At 37.3% G+C, this 21291-nt stretch overlaps 1 protein-coding gene across 1 annotated transcript in view; it reads left to right on the plus strand.

Moving 5' to 3' along the window:
- lmbrd1 (LMBR1 domain containing 1) overlaps window positions 1-21291 on the plus strand; it is a 50406-nt gene that overhangs the window by 12515 nt on the left and 16600 nt on the right. The window contains exons 4-9 of the mRNA XM_034551247.1: window positions 3264-3361; window positions 4708-4775; window positions 7482-7570; window positions 12167-12240; window positions 17908-18033; window positions 19753-19905. Coding sequence (XP_034407138.1) covers window positions 3264-3361; window positions 4708-4775; window positions 7482-7570; window positions 12167-12240; window positions 17908-18033; window positions 19753-19905 — 608 coding nt within the window. The remainder of the gene's footprint in view (window positions 1-3263; window positions 3362-4707; window positions 4776-7481; window positions 7571-12166; window positions 12241-17907; window positions 18034-19752; window positions 19906-21291) is intronic.

Genomic DNA, 21291 nt, shown 5'->3' on the forward strand with positions numbered 1-21291 from the left:
TACCCATTGCTTTAAGCCACAAGCATATTCCAGCAGCTGCATACTGTGCATGGCTTGCATTTATTGGCTCCTAGTGTCATCCTAAACTCGTTTTTCTGGCTGTAAATGAGTGTAAATGGATGTGTTAGTGGAGCAATGAGCATGTGTTTATTGAAAGTAATGCCTTGTCACAATCACAGCTGGTAAAAAGCAAGCCACGATTACAATTTGTCTGCAGGAGAGAGAGCATTTTGTGAAATGTAGTCACAGGGGGCCATGTTGGTACATCAATTCTTGACTGATATGTTAAGGTTGTTTCCTACCTGTACTTTGAATTTGAACTGTGGTACTGATGTTATGGATCAAATGTTTATTGAGACCAATTCTTCAATTAATAATAGTTGTGTAGTTTATCTTGCAATAATGGCATGTTTGCAGTAGTTGTTTCTTATGTGTAGGCCCGAATCGCTTATACATTAATGGTTTGAACTCTGTTTTGATTGTGTTTTTAATTTATCTGACTTTAAATCGAGACCAAACGTATAAATTCAAGCTGTTTTTCTCTTTGCAAATTTTTTTTATTTGGCGTCACAATGTGACGCGCACTAATGATTCCTGTTATCACCTAAAGGAAGCATTGCGTTGTGCCAACCATGTTGTTGAGCACACCTTTGAGACATCTTTTCTTTGGGTTATTTTGGGGTCATATGGGCTGTCTTCACCAACATCCATTTGCTGCAGAGAGAAAAGCCCCCAGCTTGAAATAGCATATTTCTATTTAAGTGTTTTTCTCCTCATCTTCGCTCTGAATTTCTAATGAATGATTTTGGTCTCTTCTCTAAAAAAAGAATTTTGCACAGGAAGAACCAAACAAATAGAAAAAAGTGAGCCCTTTTACCAAGGACAGGTGTATTGGGTACACTGTGTCCATTCATAGAGAAGATCAACGGCTCTAGAAATAAATCAATTTCTGATGCAGATTTTTTTCTATTGAAATGGGACAACTGATTAACTGCTTTGTGAGTTAATATTAAACACCAATCATACAATGATAATGTGTTGAAATACAAATGCTTATTTGAATCGGTTGCTCAATGCTCTGGATTACATTCAGAACAGAAGTGGCAATATTCTTCTTTTACTCATAATACTGGTAGTATTAATAACCGACTTTTACAGAAAGCACATAATAGAGAAAACACCTGAACAAAGACTGCTATTGATGAATTGGCTTGCAATTGTAATCGGTTGTTGAAGTGTGGTTTTAGTCTCAAGAGGAAGTCAATGAAATTATTCAACCCAGGAAGTCTTGTAAAACATTATCAGACACCATTTTCAAACTTTGATAGCTGGTTAACGTCAGCTTCTGCCTTGTTGAACCTCAACTTCTTAAGCATCAGTTTAACAAGCAGCAGACCCAAAGGCATGCATACATTTACTAGCTTGATAATCTGCTGAATAAAAATAAAAGAACCCTATCATACACCAACATGCTGGTGGGAGAGTGCAGAGGCAATCATAAATGTTTCTATTTATTAAAGATATATCACTTTTTGGCTAAATTTAACAGAACAAACTAGTTAACTCGATATTAATTCTATTTCCAGTTTTTGTTTTGACCAGCCAGGCAGACAACTAATTGGTGAGACTTTTGAGGGATCCATGGGGATTATACTGCTGGGCTGAATGTAAACATTTATAATTTGTGTGCAACATTTCGGGTTTAATAATGACTTATAGCCCACTGCTACTGTCCTGCATACATTGTACTTCTTGTACTGTATTTAAATAATAGAGAACAAAAAGCTTATACAACACCATTAATAATGCTGGTGGGCTAGATAGACAGACATAGAACACAAATAGATGTATGTCACTAAAAATAGGCAGGAAGAATAAATATCATATGCAGTATTTTTTGCTTTGATATGAACATCTTAAGCATTACCACTTCAATGAAATAAGTTGATTGTATTTCTTATTTCATTTTAGAGCATCTTATAGAGCTATACAATGCTTTGCTTAAACCAATTCAGTAACCTTTAAATGCATACATTAAGCTCTGCAAAGTGGGCTGTTATGGACCTTTTCTGAAAAAACATGCATAATGCCCAAACATCCACTGTACATTTCTTCTATGTTAAACTACCTCTGATGGAAGCTTGCCCCAAGCTTCCTCAGGGATCATTTATTTGGGGTTGGAGGTTGTGAAGAAGCCATTAGCAACCCCATTTCACGCCCCAGGCCTGATTTGCCCCTGGTCCCTCACAAAGCTTTACAGGTTTGTAGTTGAATGAAATGCAGCGTTCGAAAATGGGTATGGTCCGAGCAAGGGCACTGGAACTAGGGGTAGGAAGTCAGGGAAGGGCCATCGCTCTCTGATGGTGTATATTTGTTATTGTTGTGATTTATCAACAAATGTTTTTCTTTTTTGTCTACTTCTTTTTTTAGCTAACGGGAATGGCAGACTCACGTAGCAGAAGCACCATATCCTTTGTTTTTCTTATTAAGTAGCTTCAAAAGTACACTTCAAAAATGTGTACTTATATTGTTAATTAATTAATATTACACACATATCTAACTGCCCAAAGCGTCAAACTGACACCCATGTGGCATTAGACAGTGTCATCAAAAACAAACAGTATTTTGGCACAAGAGCAATTAGGAAAATATTCAGAAAAGAGAGAAGTAATACATGATAGTTTTGAACGGAGAGTGAAAATGACAAATTGGGTTTGTGTATGAACCTAATGTGATATGGCTTCTTCACAACTATGGATGACTGAATGTAAGTTACTCTTTGTTTCACTGTGGTATCAATGTTTCTTGAATAATTAATTTTACGAATGGGGTCATATTGTCGGCAGAAATTCTTTGGCTTTCTACTCTACCTGCTGAATTATGTTATTGAGTTTTCACAACTGCTGTTAAAATTAAACGATTGGTCTGACTGAACTTTTTTAGCAGTTTATGACTGGTATGACCTGATAAGGGGAATTAAACCATATTGTTTACAGAAAAGTGCCTGTTGCCTTTAGATTGTCACAGGAAATTCAATATTTTCAAGGGATGAACAGGGTACATCCCACAGTAATATACACTGTTATTGATTTACATAAGGCCTGTACTTATGTATGTTCAGTACTTGTCATAAATGCACTGCAATAATGTGTCATGCTGTATGCTAGGAAGGTTGTATGGATATTTAGGTTTGGCAATATTTTTGCACAAAATGTATCTTTGACTAATTCTTGGATTTGTATTCTTCTTTTGTTTCCATGTAGCACTTTACTCCATCATACTATTCTGTGTCTTCCTATGGATCCCCTTTGTTTATTTCTACTATGAAGAAAGGGATGACGATAACGTGAACAGATGCTCGGTAAGAATGCACCTTTCTATACAGCACTATAGCTGCTGACATGCAGTTCTGAGGAATTCAAATTTCATTCAGATGATTCATGTGCAGTTGACCAATTTCTTAATGCAAAAATGTCTTGAGGTCATTTCAGTTGAACTTACCAGCCAGCTTAAGGCAACATGAACACATTTGATTGCACCCGGTGATAGCAAATGTCCATCAATTTTTATTTACCCAAATCTTGAAATACTGCATTTTTGTTTTTGGTGCCTTGTACTGAAGAAAAACATATTATTTTGATAGACGAAATGAAAAATATTAATGTAAACTAGTTCATCAGTATTCTCTTTGTATAATACATTTGTATGGTCAAATCTGTCATATTAATATCAGTATCTATGGTAGAATGCATTTTTTTATCTGACTATCTAGTAAAATGTAAGAAAATAAATATAGAATGTGTTTAAAATTTCAGTTTAAATATTATTTATTTTGAATAATAAGACCTGACTTATTTGTCAAGCTTTATTATCAACTTAGTTTACTTTTTATTATGCAAATATGAATTTGGAGTTCTAAGACAAAATCAAAATACAAAAGTACGGGCTTGAAAAATTATCAACAGGTATGGAAAGTTGGACAGTATGGAATGTTTAGACTTTTTGACCACTTGTGGTGCTGCAGGATATGTTTTGTATTCTTGCCATCATGCGTTCACAGGACATGCCAAAAAGAGCACGCATGTGTGAAGGTGAATTTATAAATGAATAAAAAAATCTGTAAGTTTAAAAAAAATTACAAAAGGCTGGTGGACTTTGGAAATGTATTCGGTATGTTTTTAAGGACATGAAAATAAAGACAATAAACTTATAATGTGTTTGTGTGAAAACCTAAATTACCTACGTAAGCTTTAAAAAATCAAGGGGAAATAATTATTACAATGAATTAATATTTAAATAATATATTGTGGCAGTAAAAGGAGTCACATTGTCAATATTTTCCACCACTCCATTCATATTGTACATTATGGGCTGCATATTGTCACCTGCAATTTGACAAACTGTCATCCCTATCTTTATAAGTCTTTTTAGTGAGTGATGTACCAAACACCAGCTAACACATAGTGCCTTTTCTCCTTTCCGTGTGTCAGTTTTGAGCTGACAGAGGCACTTTCTCTAACAGAGTCTTTTGTATTGTTACTTTAAAAGCACCTTGAATAGCAGTGGGAGTGACATGTTATCTCTGCCAGGTCAAACTGGATCTACACTGACTCACTATAGTCCTTAGCTGAATACTGTATGACCCCCTTCCCTCACGAATAATGAATAATAATTTTTGACCAGTTTAATTTTTTTCTTCTATTACAGCAAGTGAAGAACGCTCTGAAGTACACAGTTGGATTTGCCATTGTCTGCGTGGTGCTCCTTTTAATTGGGTAAGTTGGAGACATGGATGGCATCTTCTGCTTCAGTACACTATAGGGGGAAGGGGGTGTGGATATGTCATTGTGTTCAGTTAATGAGAGGAGGACCCCTTCAAACAGCTGCAGTACCATTTGTCTGGCCATGATAAGGCATTCAAGAAAAAGACACTATAGACTCTAAATATAGGTTGTATTCTTGTCTATCTGATTCTAAACTAGATTCTTTGAATTTCTGCTCTATACAAAGCACATGCGGAGGGAATGTTGAGTTCCTGTGAGTTTTTGACATTGTATGTTATATCTGCAAATCTATATTAAAGCACATTCTCAGCCATGCCCTTTTTATCTGCTTTTTTAATGCTGGTTGTGTTCAGTACATAACCCTGCACCTCCATAAGAGATTTTTTTGCATCCATCACGTCAGTATGCCTGGAGTTCAGCCTAGACGATGCATTGTGCTCTCTCAACCATTACGGGGTGCATTGGAGGAAAGCTTACCTGCTTAAGAAATAAAGGATGCGTGCCTATACGTTCTAACAGCTTAAAGTTTGGTTGCCAGGACTTTTTTTATTGACAGAAGCAATTTGGTCCCTCTTCGACCACATGAACTGGAACTATTGTAGCTTTGTTCTGGCAATTGTTTCTGTGGTCTTTTGATTTTGAACAACATGATGGCTTTTATCGTGTCCTGCTTTTCTGATACTGAGAGACGTAATGGTTGTGTTCAGTGACTGTTAACTCAGTAGGTCTTTTCTAGATGGCTTTTATTTGTTGTCTTTGTACTTTGCAGGTGGTAAACCCCTTAAATGACCCCTGATCTTTCATTGCTACCATTTTTATTTTTGTTATTTGCAAATAGCATATCTTTGTCTAATATTCAGCCTTTAAGACTATGTTAATCTGAAGAATATTTATCAATGCTTTTAAGAAATCTGGATGGTAGCACCTTACTTTTCTGTAGGCCCGTTCAAAAAAATCACATTTACTGAGTTCTGTCAGAGGACCAGAGTATGTCACTATTTTAAAATCCTGTTTATAATATTGTGTAATAGAGGCAAAATTAGTTGCATTAATATCTCTATATTGTTCTGTTTTTCCTATTCTAAGAAAATACCTCGTAGAGTTTGAGAAAGTTACTCTTTCCTACAGCAGACACTAAAATGAAAAATGACGCCTAACATGACCAAAAGGAAACGCTTTTATAAGAAAAAGATTAAGTGTGGAGCCCTGAGGGCATCCACATGGTAGTCGGGCAGATGAGGCCTTTTGAGACCTGGCAAAGGGAAGTCTTTGAGATGCTGATGTAATGTATTTTCCCTCCCATGGTGAAGGTTGTTTATCTATTTTACTTTTTTTGCCACTTTTTTTTAACTTACTAAAAGATTCCGAGAGCACCATATTTATCTGCTCTGTCTAGGAGGATTAATGGATGGAAAACTACTTAATGATTAATGGAATCAAAGTCTGCAGTGAAAGTGAGCATCAATACCGTTGACCCTTTCCCCGCTTTAGCTTGCATAAATAGAAATGTTGGTCCTAAGAAGTGCTGTTTCTGAAGTGTTGACCAAATACGTTTTTCAGTTTTATTCCCACAACATCAAAGAGATGTTCTCATCAAATATATATATATATATATATATATATATATATATATATAGACCTACCTCACATAGACATTCTGTAGGTCTGTCTATGTGATTGATGGGTCTAAATGGCTAAATGTAATTGGTATTATTGATTAATATAATTAGGAGCTAAAGGGATGTGAGGTAACGTATTACAATAAACAAAACACTAGATCATGTACGTCTTCTAGGAAATGGGTTTAAAGGTTTAAGGTATCTAAACGTTTGAGCAAAGTGCTAATCTGACAAGGTTAATAGTACTAAATGTAGAAGGCTATAAGACTAGTTTTCTATTTTAGTTTTGTTCCTTTCCAAATAATTGGAAAAGGATAGGAAGAGATGCAGAGTTTAGAAAACTGTCCATTGTGTTAAGAAGATAAATTAATAATTTTTTAAAGGGGCGGTATTATTATGGTTGATAAGCAAAATGTCAATAAAATAGTTTGAAAGATCCTTTTTATATGATTTGTATGCCCTATGTTTTCTGTACACACATTTTAACAGGGAATATATCATATTTAACAGGGATTATTATGAGAGAGAATAAGATTAAGTTCATTTATTAGATTTTTATTTCAGTACCTTTTTCATTTAGGATTTATTTTGCGTAATAAGAAAAGAAAATTCTAAAATCAGAAAAAAGAGTTTAGAGGAGAGAGGTATAGGTCCAATTTTACACCATACAGAAAGGAAAAAAAACAAGATTTAACATGGAGCTTAGATGTGTCGTTGCTGGAGTAGAGAACACACTGTGAACGCCTCTTTTCCCATTTCTGTCTGAGCATTATGCTATACATGACATAAAAGGTCTGTGTGGTGGGATAGAGCTGTTAGAAGTAAGTTTATATGTACTATATTGAAATAAGCTGCATCTGTTGTGGAATGGTTTTAAAAAACATGGACAGTGATTTATTTCATGTGTTCTCTTTATGTCTGAAATCTGTAGAGAAAATACACCTGTTGCTGAAACCATCAGTGCAGTACGACGTCTAAACTTCAGCATATATTGTGCACTGGGTGCTGTGACAGCCAAGAAGTAACCTAATGCATTTCATGCCTTACTTCTGCTTAATTATTGTTTCTTTGCTTTCAGAGCCTTTGTTCCACTTGAGCCTCCACCTGGTCAGAATTCCACCCAATGGGAAAAAGTACAATACCTTTTTGAAGAGCTTGGAAGTAGTCGTAAGTATAGCCTCTTTAGAACAGCCTGGGTTCTTACTTTCCTAGTTGTAGTCATGATAACACCATGTCCACCAGCATTTATTTCTTTCAGTCAGACTACCTAATTCATTCCACGCAAACCTTCATGAGCCATATTCATTATGTAACTTAGTCACTCTTTCATTGCTCCCATACTTCCTTATACTATATATTTTCTGCTTCTTTCTGTCATATTCTTTCTATTAAGCGTCTACCAGACACATTTATTGGTGCTAAGTCTAGAGGTTTGTTTAGATAGGATTCGGAGGTGGGGGTGGGGTTTAGATCGAAAGCGATTGCAGACGCAACAAAAAGACACACGGTCTCTCACAATTATGACAGGTTTTCACACTTTTGAATCTTAAACTCAAGCAAGAAGAAAGAAAATGACACTCATCCTTAAATCCTTATAACACCGACTTTATTAGTAGGGAGGTTGGTAGATTTTTTGTTCTTTTAGAAGACTAGGTAATGGAGGTTAGCATGTTTAAAATCAATGCACTGCTCATTACGGTCAGATGAGAGGGACGCACTTTAAATGGACATAGATTACTTTAAGCTGTGACACCTAGGTTCTGAATGATAAGTAGGGCATATTCAACAGTTTTAGGCACAAAAGAACAAGCTGTAATGTATCACAGTTGATGATGTCCAACTTACAGTAATTGCCAATTACTTATTTTGATTGTGTGGTCATTTTCATTTTACAAATAACTTTGGAAAAGGATGGTGAAGGTCAAATACCTCGATGTCCTCGAGCCACATCTGCTCTGATATAGTGTGTCTTGATTGCACCAACATGCAGATCACTTTTTCTATCTATGGAACTGCATGTAAGGTAATAAAAAACTCATGCCTTTGTGGATTAATGTTTACCACAAATAGTATTCATGTTAATTTGTATATGTTTCGGCCAAACATGGTATTCCCAGATGTAACTGTCCAACCTTACTATTAACTTTTTCATTAACTTTTCCAGCAAGCCTTCACTAAATGACTGTACCAATATTTGTGACTTGATAGCCTCAATATAAATGTGCTATAAGAAATGAAATTAAGTTATAATACTCCGTGGGCAGCTTCGCTTGTTGAACGGAGCATTGCCAAATGTTTTGCCATCTGGGGATCAAGGAGGAAGTTGAACCATCTGCCTCTCTTCACAATAGTGGACCCCTACATGCTCTTCCTAACCTTCTTCCCTTGGCACAGTGGGAAATAGCTCTGCTGCTGAGGAGGCAATGTGAGGATCATCCCTTTTCTAATTCCTCATCCCTTCTCTCCCCAGATGGGAGGTTAATTGAGTCAAGGAAATGCACTTTTGCCACATAACCCTGCTGGCTGCTTTTAGATGACTGGTCATTAAAGCCCCTACATTTATAATGTCTCCAACATTACATACGTCAAAATGTGCTCCAGATCAGAAGATATTACTGTTGCTATTCAAGACTAGACACTGCAATCTTGTATCTTTGGCTATGCCTCAAGGTGCAGTGGAGTTGGTGTCTAACTGTAACTAGGAAGAGCACTTGCGCAAGAAGCACTGTCTAAGCTCATTATCGGTGAGAAAATAACAAATATACTTTTGTATACACTCTGTATATGAGCAAATCTAAAACCATATCAATCAGACTGTAATGCAATATTATCCTGGAGTTATTTTATGTTTGAGAACTACTGTGTTTATAGAAGTGGTGAGACAGTTCTTAAATCTGTCCCTGACTTTCAGGGCTTTGCTGATTATTATAATTAAATAAACAATGAATGAATAGACTAATTAAGAAAAGATTCAAAACAAGAGACAAATGATACAATTTGAGATAATTAGGATTGAAACATTGCATTATGTTTAGCCATAAATGAGACAACATAGGAATAAATTTACAGAACTATGCATTTATCAAGTATTGTTTGTTGAAAACTCAGTACATTCCATGTTTATCTTATCTTTTGTGTTCTCTGACCTGCCTTCAGAACCTTATTCAAACCTAAAATGATAAGATAAGTGACATTTAGAATTTTTCATGTTTAGTCTTTTTTTTAACTAAATCACCCTGTACATACGTAATATATAGTGCAAAGTTAGTTTTGCTTAGAACGTTTTAAAATAGCATTCTTAAGAATAGAGGCTATTACTTTTTCCAAATGCATTTGAGGCTTCAGTTGACAGATTTGTGGTGAGCGCGTTGAAGTGACGCTGTTGATCTCATCTTGATAAGATAGTTTGACATTTTCTGCTGTCCCTCAATTTGTTCCTCAACTGTGAGGTTAAAGCTACAATATGCTCAAAATATTGTCGCAAACACAAACTTCTACCTAACCCCATTTCACAAATAATATATATATTTTTTTTTTAACCACTTAAAGAGAAGAAAACAACTATGGTGATGCCTTATAACTTTCTTAAATGTACTTAGGCCTCCACATGCTGTTAAGTCTGAATGTGGTCATTGTTGCAGTCATGCTGTCTACTATATCCCATCCTTTGATCATTGAGCTGCTACCTACTCATTTCCACAGAAGTAGAGGGCTTGTGCTGATGGAGCTTCTTATTAAATCTGTACGAGTCTCATGCATATACACAAGCCTGAAGGGCTATATATATGCAGAGTGAGATAAGAGCTACTTCATTCCCCTTCTGTTTGAATCGAAACTACAGATGTGGAAGCACTCCCAATAATATTCTGTTTAATAACCGGAAAATCTGCTCAAGAAACCAAGAAGAGCGGCAGCAAACATCTATCGTTTGCTTTGTGCGGAGTTCACGGACACTATGTTTTTCATGCAGAACGTGAGGCCATTGTCTATTTTACCAAACTCGCCACCAAACAATTCCAGCAAAATTGCAATGGGAATAGGAAACATGTATTCAAATGTTAATGTTCAACCCAGCTGTCGGACTTCAAAGTTTTCTTTTTGCATACAATACAATAGGGAGCAGGCGTGTAATTTATCTTCATTATCCACCTCTTTGTCCTGCTGTTCATAAAAACACAAATTATATATGCCCTGAATACTGACTTAATGTTCCCAAATCAAATGCCACTATCAATGAGAGAGGCAAGCAGAGAGCCACCTATGTCCATGCTGACAGGTGGGCTGGGCACTATGCAGTCGCTGCTGTGAGGATGCGGGATATCTATAACGGGACAACTGTGTAGCTTTTTACGTGGAACCCAGAAACAGGTGGGATCTTGACGGGAAGCAATCAGTCTCTCCATCAATCCCTGTCTTCTAACTCCAGCTGGTGTGACACCTACTGTTGCCCTTTCCTGATGGGTGGTCCCCATTCTGCCTCAATCAAAGGTGACACACATCAACTCAACCTACATACATTGAAAGATCCAGCTGTTCAAAAACCGATCATGATCAATGAATGAAATGCCAACGCTGACAACAAATGGTGACCAGATGTGTCTCCAGGGGAAGACTTTGCTACAGTGCATTCATTAAGCCCAGGAATACCAAAATACCAGCATGATGCCTCATCCTTGTCCTTGTGAATAACATGTCTCACTTTCCATCAATTCCCAGAGTTTGCCCCATCAGAACATTATCAGAGAGATGCATCGTTGCAGTTCCAGATAGGCTTTGTTCCTAGCTTCAAATGTGCTGTTTGGTTAAGATGCACAACTATTCATTTTGGAATTTGAGGGGATGCATGTTTCTCTCAACAGTTTATTGGGCTCCATTGCTGCATTAAAGACATTAAAAGGGTCAGTTCACCCAAACAACTAAACCCTAATTTACATTTACATATGTTTATAATATCTGGCCATGTGGTTTCAATACTGTCTTTGCAGATGTTTTATATCTGCCACCACCGTAACCCAGTGACTCACAAAGACGGATACAAAAAAGAAGAATAACTTTTCACAGGCTGAGTAATAATACTCTCCACATGAAGAGCAAATGGACTTTAATTGCATTGGAGTGTCCTTTAACAACTCACCCACAATATTTCTTTTCAGAAACAACAGAAACCATGTCCCCGTTACTCAGGATAACTCTGCTAGATTAATTAGTGAAAAATAACTATTTTTAAGTATCCATCTACCTTTATTATAATTGCTATAAGATAGTTGCACATCAACTCCATTCATCACCCCCAATGAAGAGTGTGATTGTTTATCATCCAAAAATGTCAGCCAACTGAGCAACAGCAGCTAACATTAGGTGCTGATATAATGTTTGCATTTAGTTCCTGTCTTCAGTTTGGTAGGCTCTGTGTATTACAGCACTGTGTGTCTCACCAAGAACCACAGCACTCTCTTGAATTAAATGCTGTGCACAGTGGGGGGGATTTAGAGCCAACTAAAATACGTCACACTGTCTTTTTCCATTAAGGAGTGTGGCAGAGACATTTTAGAAGCATCTTGAGAGTATTCATACTCTAAATAATAATCAACTAATGTTGAGTTTGACCATTTACAACAAACAAACAGCTGACTGAAAGACCGTCAAAGTGCACACGAGAAAGTAGACTCTAGATAGTTTGCACATGTGGCAACAAACCCGTTGCTATTTCTGTCAGAGGCCAGGGTAACATCTCTAAAGGCCCTCTTGTCTTTTCACCTACAGATGGTCTACCTGCTCTATCTTTCTCCATCAGCTCCTTGACCTTGATTGGCATGTTGGCAGTGATCACTTACACGGTGAGTTGGAACCCTTAGACAAGTGGTTGATGTTGTTTCATGTGTTCAGCTGAGCTATATCTGCACAGTAATTAAGGTGTAAATATCAGCCAATGGGATGATGTCCAAATGTTTCCAGCCCTTAATATGACCCCTAGTTATTGAGACATATGACATATACAATGTTTTGAAGTATAAAGACTGACTCAATGTTAATGGCTGATAACGCATGTCTTTGTGAAATATTATTGGAACGGCATTGCAGTTACTTTATGGTTAGTTTATGGTTACCCATCTTCTTGGTTGAGATGTACCTGATGATGGAGTGATGATCAAATCACTTAAGACTTTTGCATGAAGTATTTGCACCTTTCAATGACCTTTCAACCACTTATCAGCTGTATATTTACAGTATATACCTCAGTGCCCATTAATATATACCTATATTTTGATTGCTCAGCCTTCTGCAGTCTTCTTTTTTTTTTTTGTAGATCAGAAAAATGTACTGTGCTGTAATAACTGTTAATGCTGTCAATTTTTCATAGCTGTTATCGTTGTAACTAGACACCGATTATTCCCCGGAGGTGGTGGCACTGATGATAGGCTGGGAGTAACACAAAATAGTGGCTGCTGGAGGAGAAAAAAATATAAAAATATGGGAAGCACACAAAAAGAATTCCTATTGTCCTATTTGACAAATCACACAACAATTGAGTGTGGAGCTCCTAATGAACAATACACAACCTAGTCGAGTACGTTGTAGAATCTCGCTCTAGGACATAATCCATCTCAGGTCGGATTGTATCCACTGTTCTCTCACTTTGCTTTTCACGGCACTCTAAAGAGTGGGTAATTACCGAGTGCATTTTCGGTATGGAAGTATGCTCAGATTTGCGCTGACCCCATGTTGATATTGACTCTGAATGCCCTGTGGAAATCAAAACTCCCAGCATGTCGTTGTTTTTGTTGTTCCTTGTTTTGATGCAGCCAATGAAATAAATTGGGCCTTTGGGCGACAACAGTGGCTGCCCCTCCCTCTTTTGACCTCACAGACACAAATGCAGAAACTCTTATCTCACTTGTCATCCTTTTCATCTACTTTATTGGCTCTCTCTTCCATCTTCAAGCTGCTGAACTCTTCTTGGTGACAACCTACACATATTTGCAAAGAGCCGTGTCATTTATCATTCTTTACCATGTTTTGCTCTAAAGCCTGATTAACTTAATGGCATCTAAGTGACAGGTCCCATAAGCAGCAGTGGAAATGTTGTCCAGGACTCCTGCTAATGTATCACTATTTTTTGTGCAGAACTAGCTATCTAGCCTTAATGCAAACAACTGTGTGATGTAAACAGCAGCCTAGTGCACTTAACATTAATACAAAGTGAAGCAAGTTATATATTTGACAGCTTTTTTGGCCTTTTTATGGCTTTCTCTTATATAAACACAAATTTAAACAGACACCTTGAAAAGGCAAGTAGGCACTTTTTGAGTGTGCAACTTTCTGCTATACTTAAACCATTGATTTTAACAGATAACATGCTGTTGCTATTGAAAAGTAATATTCAGTAAATTTTACATTTAGTATACTTTTTTTAAGGTCAGTGTAAGTCCTTTTAACTACAATATATTAAATACAGTTCAAACCAACATGGGATTATACTTTGTGTGCAGACAAATTAAATGTATTAATTTTTCAATTGTACACTAACGTACGGTGTACTCGCATTGGTAGTAACCAACTCTAATGTCAACTGTTTGAATCTCTTAATGTTCATATCTGCACTGTTATTAAGAAATAAATAAGGAATAGAAGTAAATTAAAGTACATAGAAATGTTTTTTTCGGTATATATCATTTGATCATGATTAGACATTTCCTCTGTTTACTCGAGTGTTTTGAGTTGTGTGTATTATAGTTTGTTTTATAACACCTCTTAATGAATTTGATAGCAATAGCAGGTCCCAAACCAGTGGTTGGGTTGGGCTACCCTGTTGTACCTTGTGTATAGTTGAAATAAGGTGAGGTTTTATTTTAAATAAGCAAGTTCATTTTAAATGGCTAACTCGCTTTACATTGGATTTGAGAAGAATAGTCATCGTCACTGTATACTCAAGCAGTCACCTTTTTAATGGTGTGGATTTTATTCAATAATGAAAATCTATTAATATGGTAAATTTCCTTCTCCTCACCTGGAATGTTTGCACATACATATTCTCTCTATATTATCTCCCACAGTGATGATATGAGACCAATCAGGCTGGTTTTAAATCTCATGCACCATGTGAAGTCCTTTGACTTTGTTTAAAAGCTAGGCCAGCATATTGATTTATGTCTCTGTGGGCCTACCTTTCTCTTGCTCTTAAATTGCCATGAGATGCTGATGCTGAACTAAAGTTGAGAGGATTAATGTCTGTTGATCTAGTCACAGGCCCTGAGATTGACCTGGGAAGATGGGGTCTGAATGGGGAGTGAATCAGAGGGGTGTCACCACTTACTTTAGGATTCTCCAATCATTTGACGCTTCTTTGTTTTATTGTTTTATTTGAATTTATATATCTTTAACACTTTTTAACTGAAGTTTGACATTTAGAGCTCTGTAATTGGATTTTGAATAAATTACGTCATATGTGATTCACTGCAGTAGTTTTTTTTTTTTTTGTCTAGTTGCTCTTTTTCTTTTTTAGATTAATTTGTTGAATATAGCATAGAATATGAAATATTTCATGGACATTCAATTTGTGCCCCTATTTGTACAGGAGATCAGTAAAGGCTGACCAGCCCTGCACTATACATGCGCCCCTGTCTTCCATTTTGTAACCCCTCTTCTCTGAGATGGAGGGAGGGGTACATACCCAACACTCAGTTCATTTTTCATTTGAATTGATCCTCATCACTTTGGTGGGACTGATTGTGAGCCAACTGCACATTGTTGTTTCCCCCAAAAGATTGCATTTTCTTCAGTTTGACAAAATGAAAATATCGACGATTGTTATGTAGAGGTAGAGTGAACACAAGAGACACGTTAAAACAAAGTTGAATACAGCCAAGCAATTTACGAAAACCTAACTCAACATATAATGAAAAATCAGCAGATGTCTGAAGACGGAGCAAAGAGGATATAACATTGAGCCTTCATGCCAAACTGCCAATCAAATCTTGAACCATTAGATTAGTTTTGCGCTGCATCGGAGGAAAGGAGGTCCTCCTTTCAGTTTGGGACTATGAGAGCAATGTGCCAGGTCTAGCAAAGGAACGTTTTTAATAAGCAAGCAGTCCTAGATCTGTCCCTCAACATTCTTAGCGATCCCGAGCACACTATAATTTTGAGAACTGCCTCTTTCATGTTGTTTTTATCCAGTACCCTAGTATCAAAAATGGTCAATATTTTGGAGTGAAACTCCAATCTCCGTGTGACAAGAACGCAATGGATCCATAACTGACTGTAAAGCGAAGGATGGCGTTAAATGCTACTGATATTTTATGGTGGCTGAGATTGTATAGTTCACTTGTAACCCTGGATTAACTAGCATGTGAAACAAGGGACCAGACAGAGCTGAGTGGTGGCAGCTGATACTTGGGGAATATTTCCTCAAATGTGCAAATGTACCAACATACAGAACATGTGATGGACGGTGCAGAGTTAAGGCTGTTTTTTGTTTTTTGGACTACATTTTAAAGCCTAATGTAAAACACATTTTAAGGGGAAAAAAGGAACATTTAGTTTGACACTCTTATTATACTACTATTAATATGCTCATGTACTATACTATTAACACGTTAAACTTGGCAGGGGGCAACAACTGGTGATCATCTCTTCAATTTCAAGTCGATCGTCAGTCTGCACAACCTACAGACTTTGTATACTTCCTTTGTGTACAGACTTTTAATCTGAATTAAAGGAAAATATGGGAAGCACACCAAGAAAACAAATTTCCAAAAATAAAATCATACCCGTAACCAGCATTTCTGAGAGGAGTAAGTGTGATTTTATGACCCTTATGACCCCTAATTACCCCTCTTTTCAGGTTCTTAGAGCTTGTCTTGTTTAACGCTTCGGCCTGCCAAATGTCCTATTCATCAAATGGAATTAGTGAAACCAGCATATCTGGCATTAATGCCAAACTTGCAGGATTTATGGGAATGTGCTAAATTGTATATCTTTATATGCAGATTAGCCTGGTTATTTCAAATTGGTTGAACTATCTAAAAGCCAACTTGTACACTTGAGAATGTATGGGGGGCTCCTCCTCCTCCCGCCTTCCTTTTGGCTCCACTATCACACGTAGAAAGAGCAACAAAGAGGAGTCTTGTGTAGGAGACCCATGTCCACCTAGCTATCCCTCTTCTCACCCTCACATGACTCTCACTGAATGATTTCAGCCAGTAACTCCGCCTCAACACACACATTGAGTCACACACACTCCTATCAACCCTGCTTCAAGTTATTTCTGGTAGTTATTGACCACAGCGGGTTTTAAAATAACTTTAATGATCATGCATGATTATGCATGATGATGTGTGAACACAACATGTACATTCCAGCAGAGGAACACCTGTGTTTTTTCTTCTTTTATATTTCCCCCATGTACTTTGCACATTTGAGGGAAGATGTTTCTCTTGGGATCCAGGACAGGTTTTCCTTTTATGAGTGTGTTTGATATTCGGGACATGCTCCGGCCTTAAGAGCTCCATGATTCATTGCAGGAGGCGACATTCGCCCGTAGCAGAAATCCACAGCAGACTAATAATAGTCTATACTGATTTAGTATCCCATGTGACTGTCTTAATGCTACCTAACACTTGAAACTAGTAAAAGTTGTTTTAGAAAGACATAGGCTCTGACGTTTCCCCACTTGAAAATAAAGTGGACAGATCCTTTTGACAGGGCTGAAAGTTTCTTTGCGCTGACGGCGCCTTTGTTTTATTATGAATCCATATAATGGCACTTCTCCAAGTTGGGTAAAGTGAAGCAGCACAGGGAGAGCAAGACGGCATCGGCCTGTTGCTGTCATTTTCACTTTTATTGATTGGACTGTTTCCTGGTATCTGAGACGTCCCTGCTTTTTAATTAAAGTTCAAATGGAAACTGAAGCCCTCTGATAGATGAAAATGTCTTTTGAGTTTTTGTGCACATATTCACTCTCTATCTTTGATGACACTGTGTGTGTGTGTGTCTTGCTATCATTGTTTATTATTTTTACAATGTGTATACACCTCCTAATAGAAAAGAAAAGTTAATTTGTGCTCATTTCAGTTCAGTTTATGCTATTCAATATTGATGAAATCTTCTAAACCAAATATTTCTCCCTAAAAGTCTCCTTATAAAAAGTGTATTACATCCTGGATAGAGGACTATCACATGGGGGCACTGTTAAGCTGCAAATTGCTTCACAGTGATATGAGGCAGTGATATCCACACAAAATGGTTGCAGCAAATTCACCAATAAACCTCAGCACAATTATAGATTCCACCATTTTAATCTTTTTTCGCCACCATAAATGACATGGCCCAGGAGGCCAGAAACCATATGATACGCTGGGTATTGGGTGCTGTTTTCTCTTACATTTGAGTGTTTGTCATCAGGCAGGCGTGTGTATGTGTGGGTGGATGCACGTGCCATATATGCCATTTCACTCTGACAATAATGTGTGATTATAATGGAAGTTTTTGCACTTGTCTTCCAGGCATACGGTATGTCTGTGCTGCCTTTGAATCTGATAAAAGGCACACGGAGCGTGCAGTATGAACGCCTGGAGAACACAGAGGACATTGATGATGTTGAGCTCCAGATAGAAAAGCTGAAGTCCAAGGTTGGTCTCACCAAATTACGCAAAGCACTGGCACTATGCTTTCTGCAATATGTGACACGACTACAAAGTGCAGATTATCTACATTATCATGTTATAACTTAATTGAACAAAACCCAGAAGTGGGGGAAGAAATAGATTAACTACAGATTAATTAACAACAATTATATTGAAAAAAAGATATTAGAATGGATGCTGTTTCTTTTTTACACTGTCGGGCAAATTCCCAAAGAATGGATCACGGCCACTGATTGCATTATGAATTGCCAACGACTCGCCCTGTCTCGAGGTCCAATTCATTAAAGATATTGCGCTAATGCTAATAAAGCGCAAACACAATTACAAAGTTTTGGAACTGAGGCCAATTTTTAAGCGTCTAATTGCAATCATCCATGTGACAAAGTTTAAATGTTGTCTTTGCACCAAGAACACAGTCGGAAAAAAGAACATTTGTAGAGAGAGAAAAATAAATTACATTTCAAAGAATCAAAGATCAAAGCTACAGGTCTTGATCAACGAGGTGCAGAGGCATTCCCAAAAGGTTCAGGCAAGGAATTTAAATGTGACGGAGAGAAACCAAATTTGGGATCTAATATCTCAGTCTTGTCAGTGCTGTTGGTGTTTGAAAACGGACACATTTAGGCTGTAAAAGAATAAACGTGACTTGCATGCACCACTTATAAATGCACTTCAGTTACCAGCAACTTTATGAAGATGCTAATAATTTCACTGAAATTACATGCTTCTATTAAAGCTGATCTTGAATTGGACTGTTTTTTTGCTATTAGGCTCATTTGCATTGATTAATATAAAATATTAACGTACTAAATAATTTAAATATGTTCACACAGCATAAGAGCACCAAGACGCTCTTTTCTTGTCAGAACGGTACATTTGAACCTTTTTTTGGTGCTTTGAGAAAATGTCCTTTTGTCTTATTTGTGCTGGTTTAGTGATCGCGATAGCTTCGCAATCCTTTTGTGAATTTGCCCCGGTGCATAATCAGTCCCTCCCCTTTTATCTTTCTGCCTTACCTCTCTGTCTTTGCATGCAATTATAGATGGATAGTGTTGTCCTTATCAACCAACCCCTCAAATGCAGGCACGAACAAGGAAACAATGTGAAGTTGAAAATGACAGACCAGTACATTTGTCATTCCTTCTCTATATATTTAGTGAACACTAGGAATGGCTAGATTAAAGATCACATACAGTACGTAGTAGATTACAAGGAAAAAGTGCAGCTAGTGGCTATCCTGGTAGAGCAGGCACCCCATGAGCTACGGCTTTACCGTTTCGGCTTGGGTTTGAACGTGCGTCCCTTAGCTTTATGTCATCCTTTGTTTTCCTATTTTCCTGTGTATCTTCAGACATCTCTAATAATGCCCCCCCAAATAGTTGTCAATATTCTAAATGCGTTCTTAATACTTGAGGGTAGACAAATATCGCATAGTATGTAATAGTGGTCATTATTTACTGGGAGATTAGTTATACTTTATATCTTTATTTTGACCACAATCTGTCAATGCTTCATACACATTGGCATATTAACTATATCATGAAAAGTTATTTTTGTAAATTAATATTTTTGACTCACTGAGGAAGTCAATAACTGTGCTGTTTACTTTAAATACCCTGATATTGCTTCTACCTATGGCATGTAACAGGTGGACATACATGCATATGTGTATTGCTTGACTTATTTCGTTGTTTGTCTCGTCAGTGTAAAGATGGACGTCCCCTCTCCTCAAGGGACAGAAACAACTTGCAGGAGCTGGAGGGCAAACTGCAGGTCCTCCAGCGCAGGGGGAGACACCTGGAAATTGCAGAGAGGAACTGCTGCACTAAAGTGGGGAGTGCTCTCAGACCGTTCAAGGTGAGTCTGCATTATGTAATTGGCTCCCAATAACAAAAGTAAATTTATGTCCGAAAGGACCTGCATTGTATGCTAAGGCAAATCCTTTCAATGTCCATATATGCATGTGATCTTCCAAATGTAGCTTCTGTGTTCGGTCTTTGGTTTTAATTGATTTTTTTTTAAGGTTGGTGTAGGTTACGGATGCTAAATTTACCACAGCTAGTTCTGTGTTTCTTTACTTAAAAGTTGTCTCCTTTTTTTGGGCAAGTATAATGTCTTGGTTCATTTTTTTGTCAGCTTCAACATAACACTTTCTTTTGCAATCAAAATTCTAATCTGGACTGCTCTAGATCTACTAGAGTTCTACTTTACACATCCGCATATTTGCACGATTCCCACGGGTAGTCTCTTCACCGAAGTTACTCAGGTAGTCTCACATTTCTCAGGCAGGATGTCATGGCCCCCCAGGGATAAACTACAGCAACCACAAACTTCTGTTTGATTTACATTTTCGGAGGTTGGGCAACCAATTCTTGGACCTCATTATGCTATTTCAATATGATTGTTCCCGTATTCAAATTTGCAAAAGGGGGTTGAAAAAGGAGATAGGTTACAACATCACTTTATATAAGATAAATAGCAGTACTATCTTATGGCATGGTTAGTGCAAACATAGAGATATGATGCACTGATTCTGTACCCCTGATCTCTATACTACATCATACATAGCCAGCAGCAGCCCAACATAACCATACATAATTGAATTCCTCTGCACAAATCACATTGATCAGTTCTAAACTGACATTTTACTCGGTTCCCTACAGCAGTTAGCGCAGTCTAAACCATTAACATTATTGAAAAGATGCATCCAAGAGACTCATTGAACACAACTATTTCACACAGTTCTATGAAAAAAATAAAATCCTTTAAAGCTGCTTTTTCCCAGCAATCAACTGACTGCATCCTTATCTCAAACCACTTTGTTACTAGAGTGCAACAGCTGTGACCATTAGCATTTTTGTATTTAGTCTGACATAAATAAAATTGCTTTTTTCAATTTCCCAAAAAATTAAATGCACACCAGTATGGTTTAACTGGTAGGGGGTGAGTCATGAACAAAATAATTAACCCCAAAGCTTGGCCAATCAAAGTATTACTGATTGTATTGTCCTACAGATTTGTTAGCCCTCAGCACAGAACACACGGTGGAGTAATGGGACTGGCAAAAATGACACTGTAAAGATCCACTGCCATACTCTCCACACTCTCATATTTATGTTTTATTTTACCCAAACCTCATGCACATCTAGGTGCGTAGTGCACATGGATATGCAGTGCATTTATATAATAGCAATCGTGCTTGACATGGCCTGTTTTCCTCTCTTCCGCGGCATGGCAATGCAC

The sequence above is a fragment of the Cyclopterus lumpus genome, chromosome 15 (assembly GCF_009769545.1).
Source record: "Cyclopterus lumpus isolate fCycLum1 chromosome 15, fCycLum1.pri, whole genome shotgun sequence".
NCBI lineage: Eukaryota > Metazoa > Chordata > Actinopteri > Perciformes > Cyclopteridae > Cyclopterus > Cyclopterus lumpus.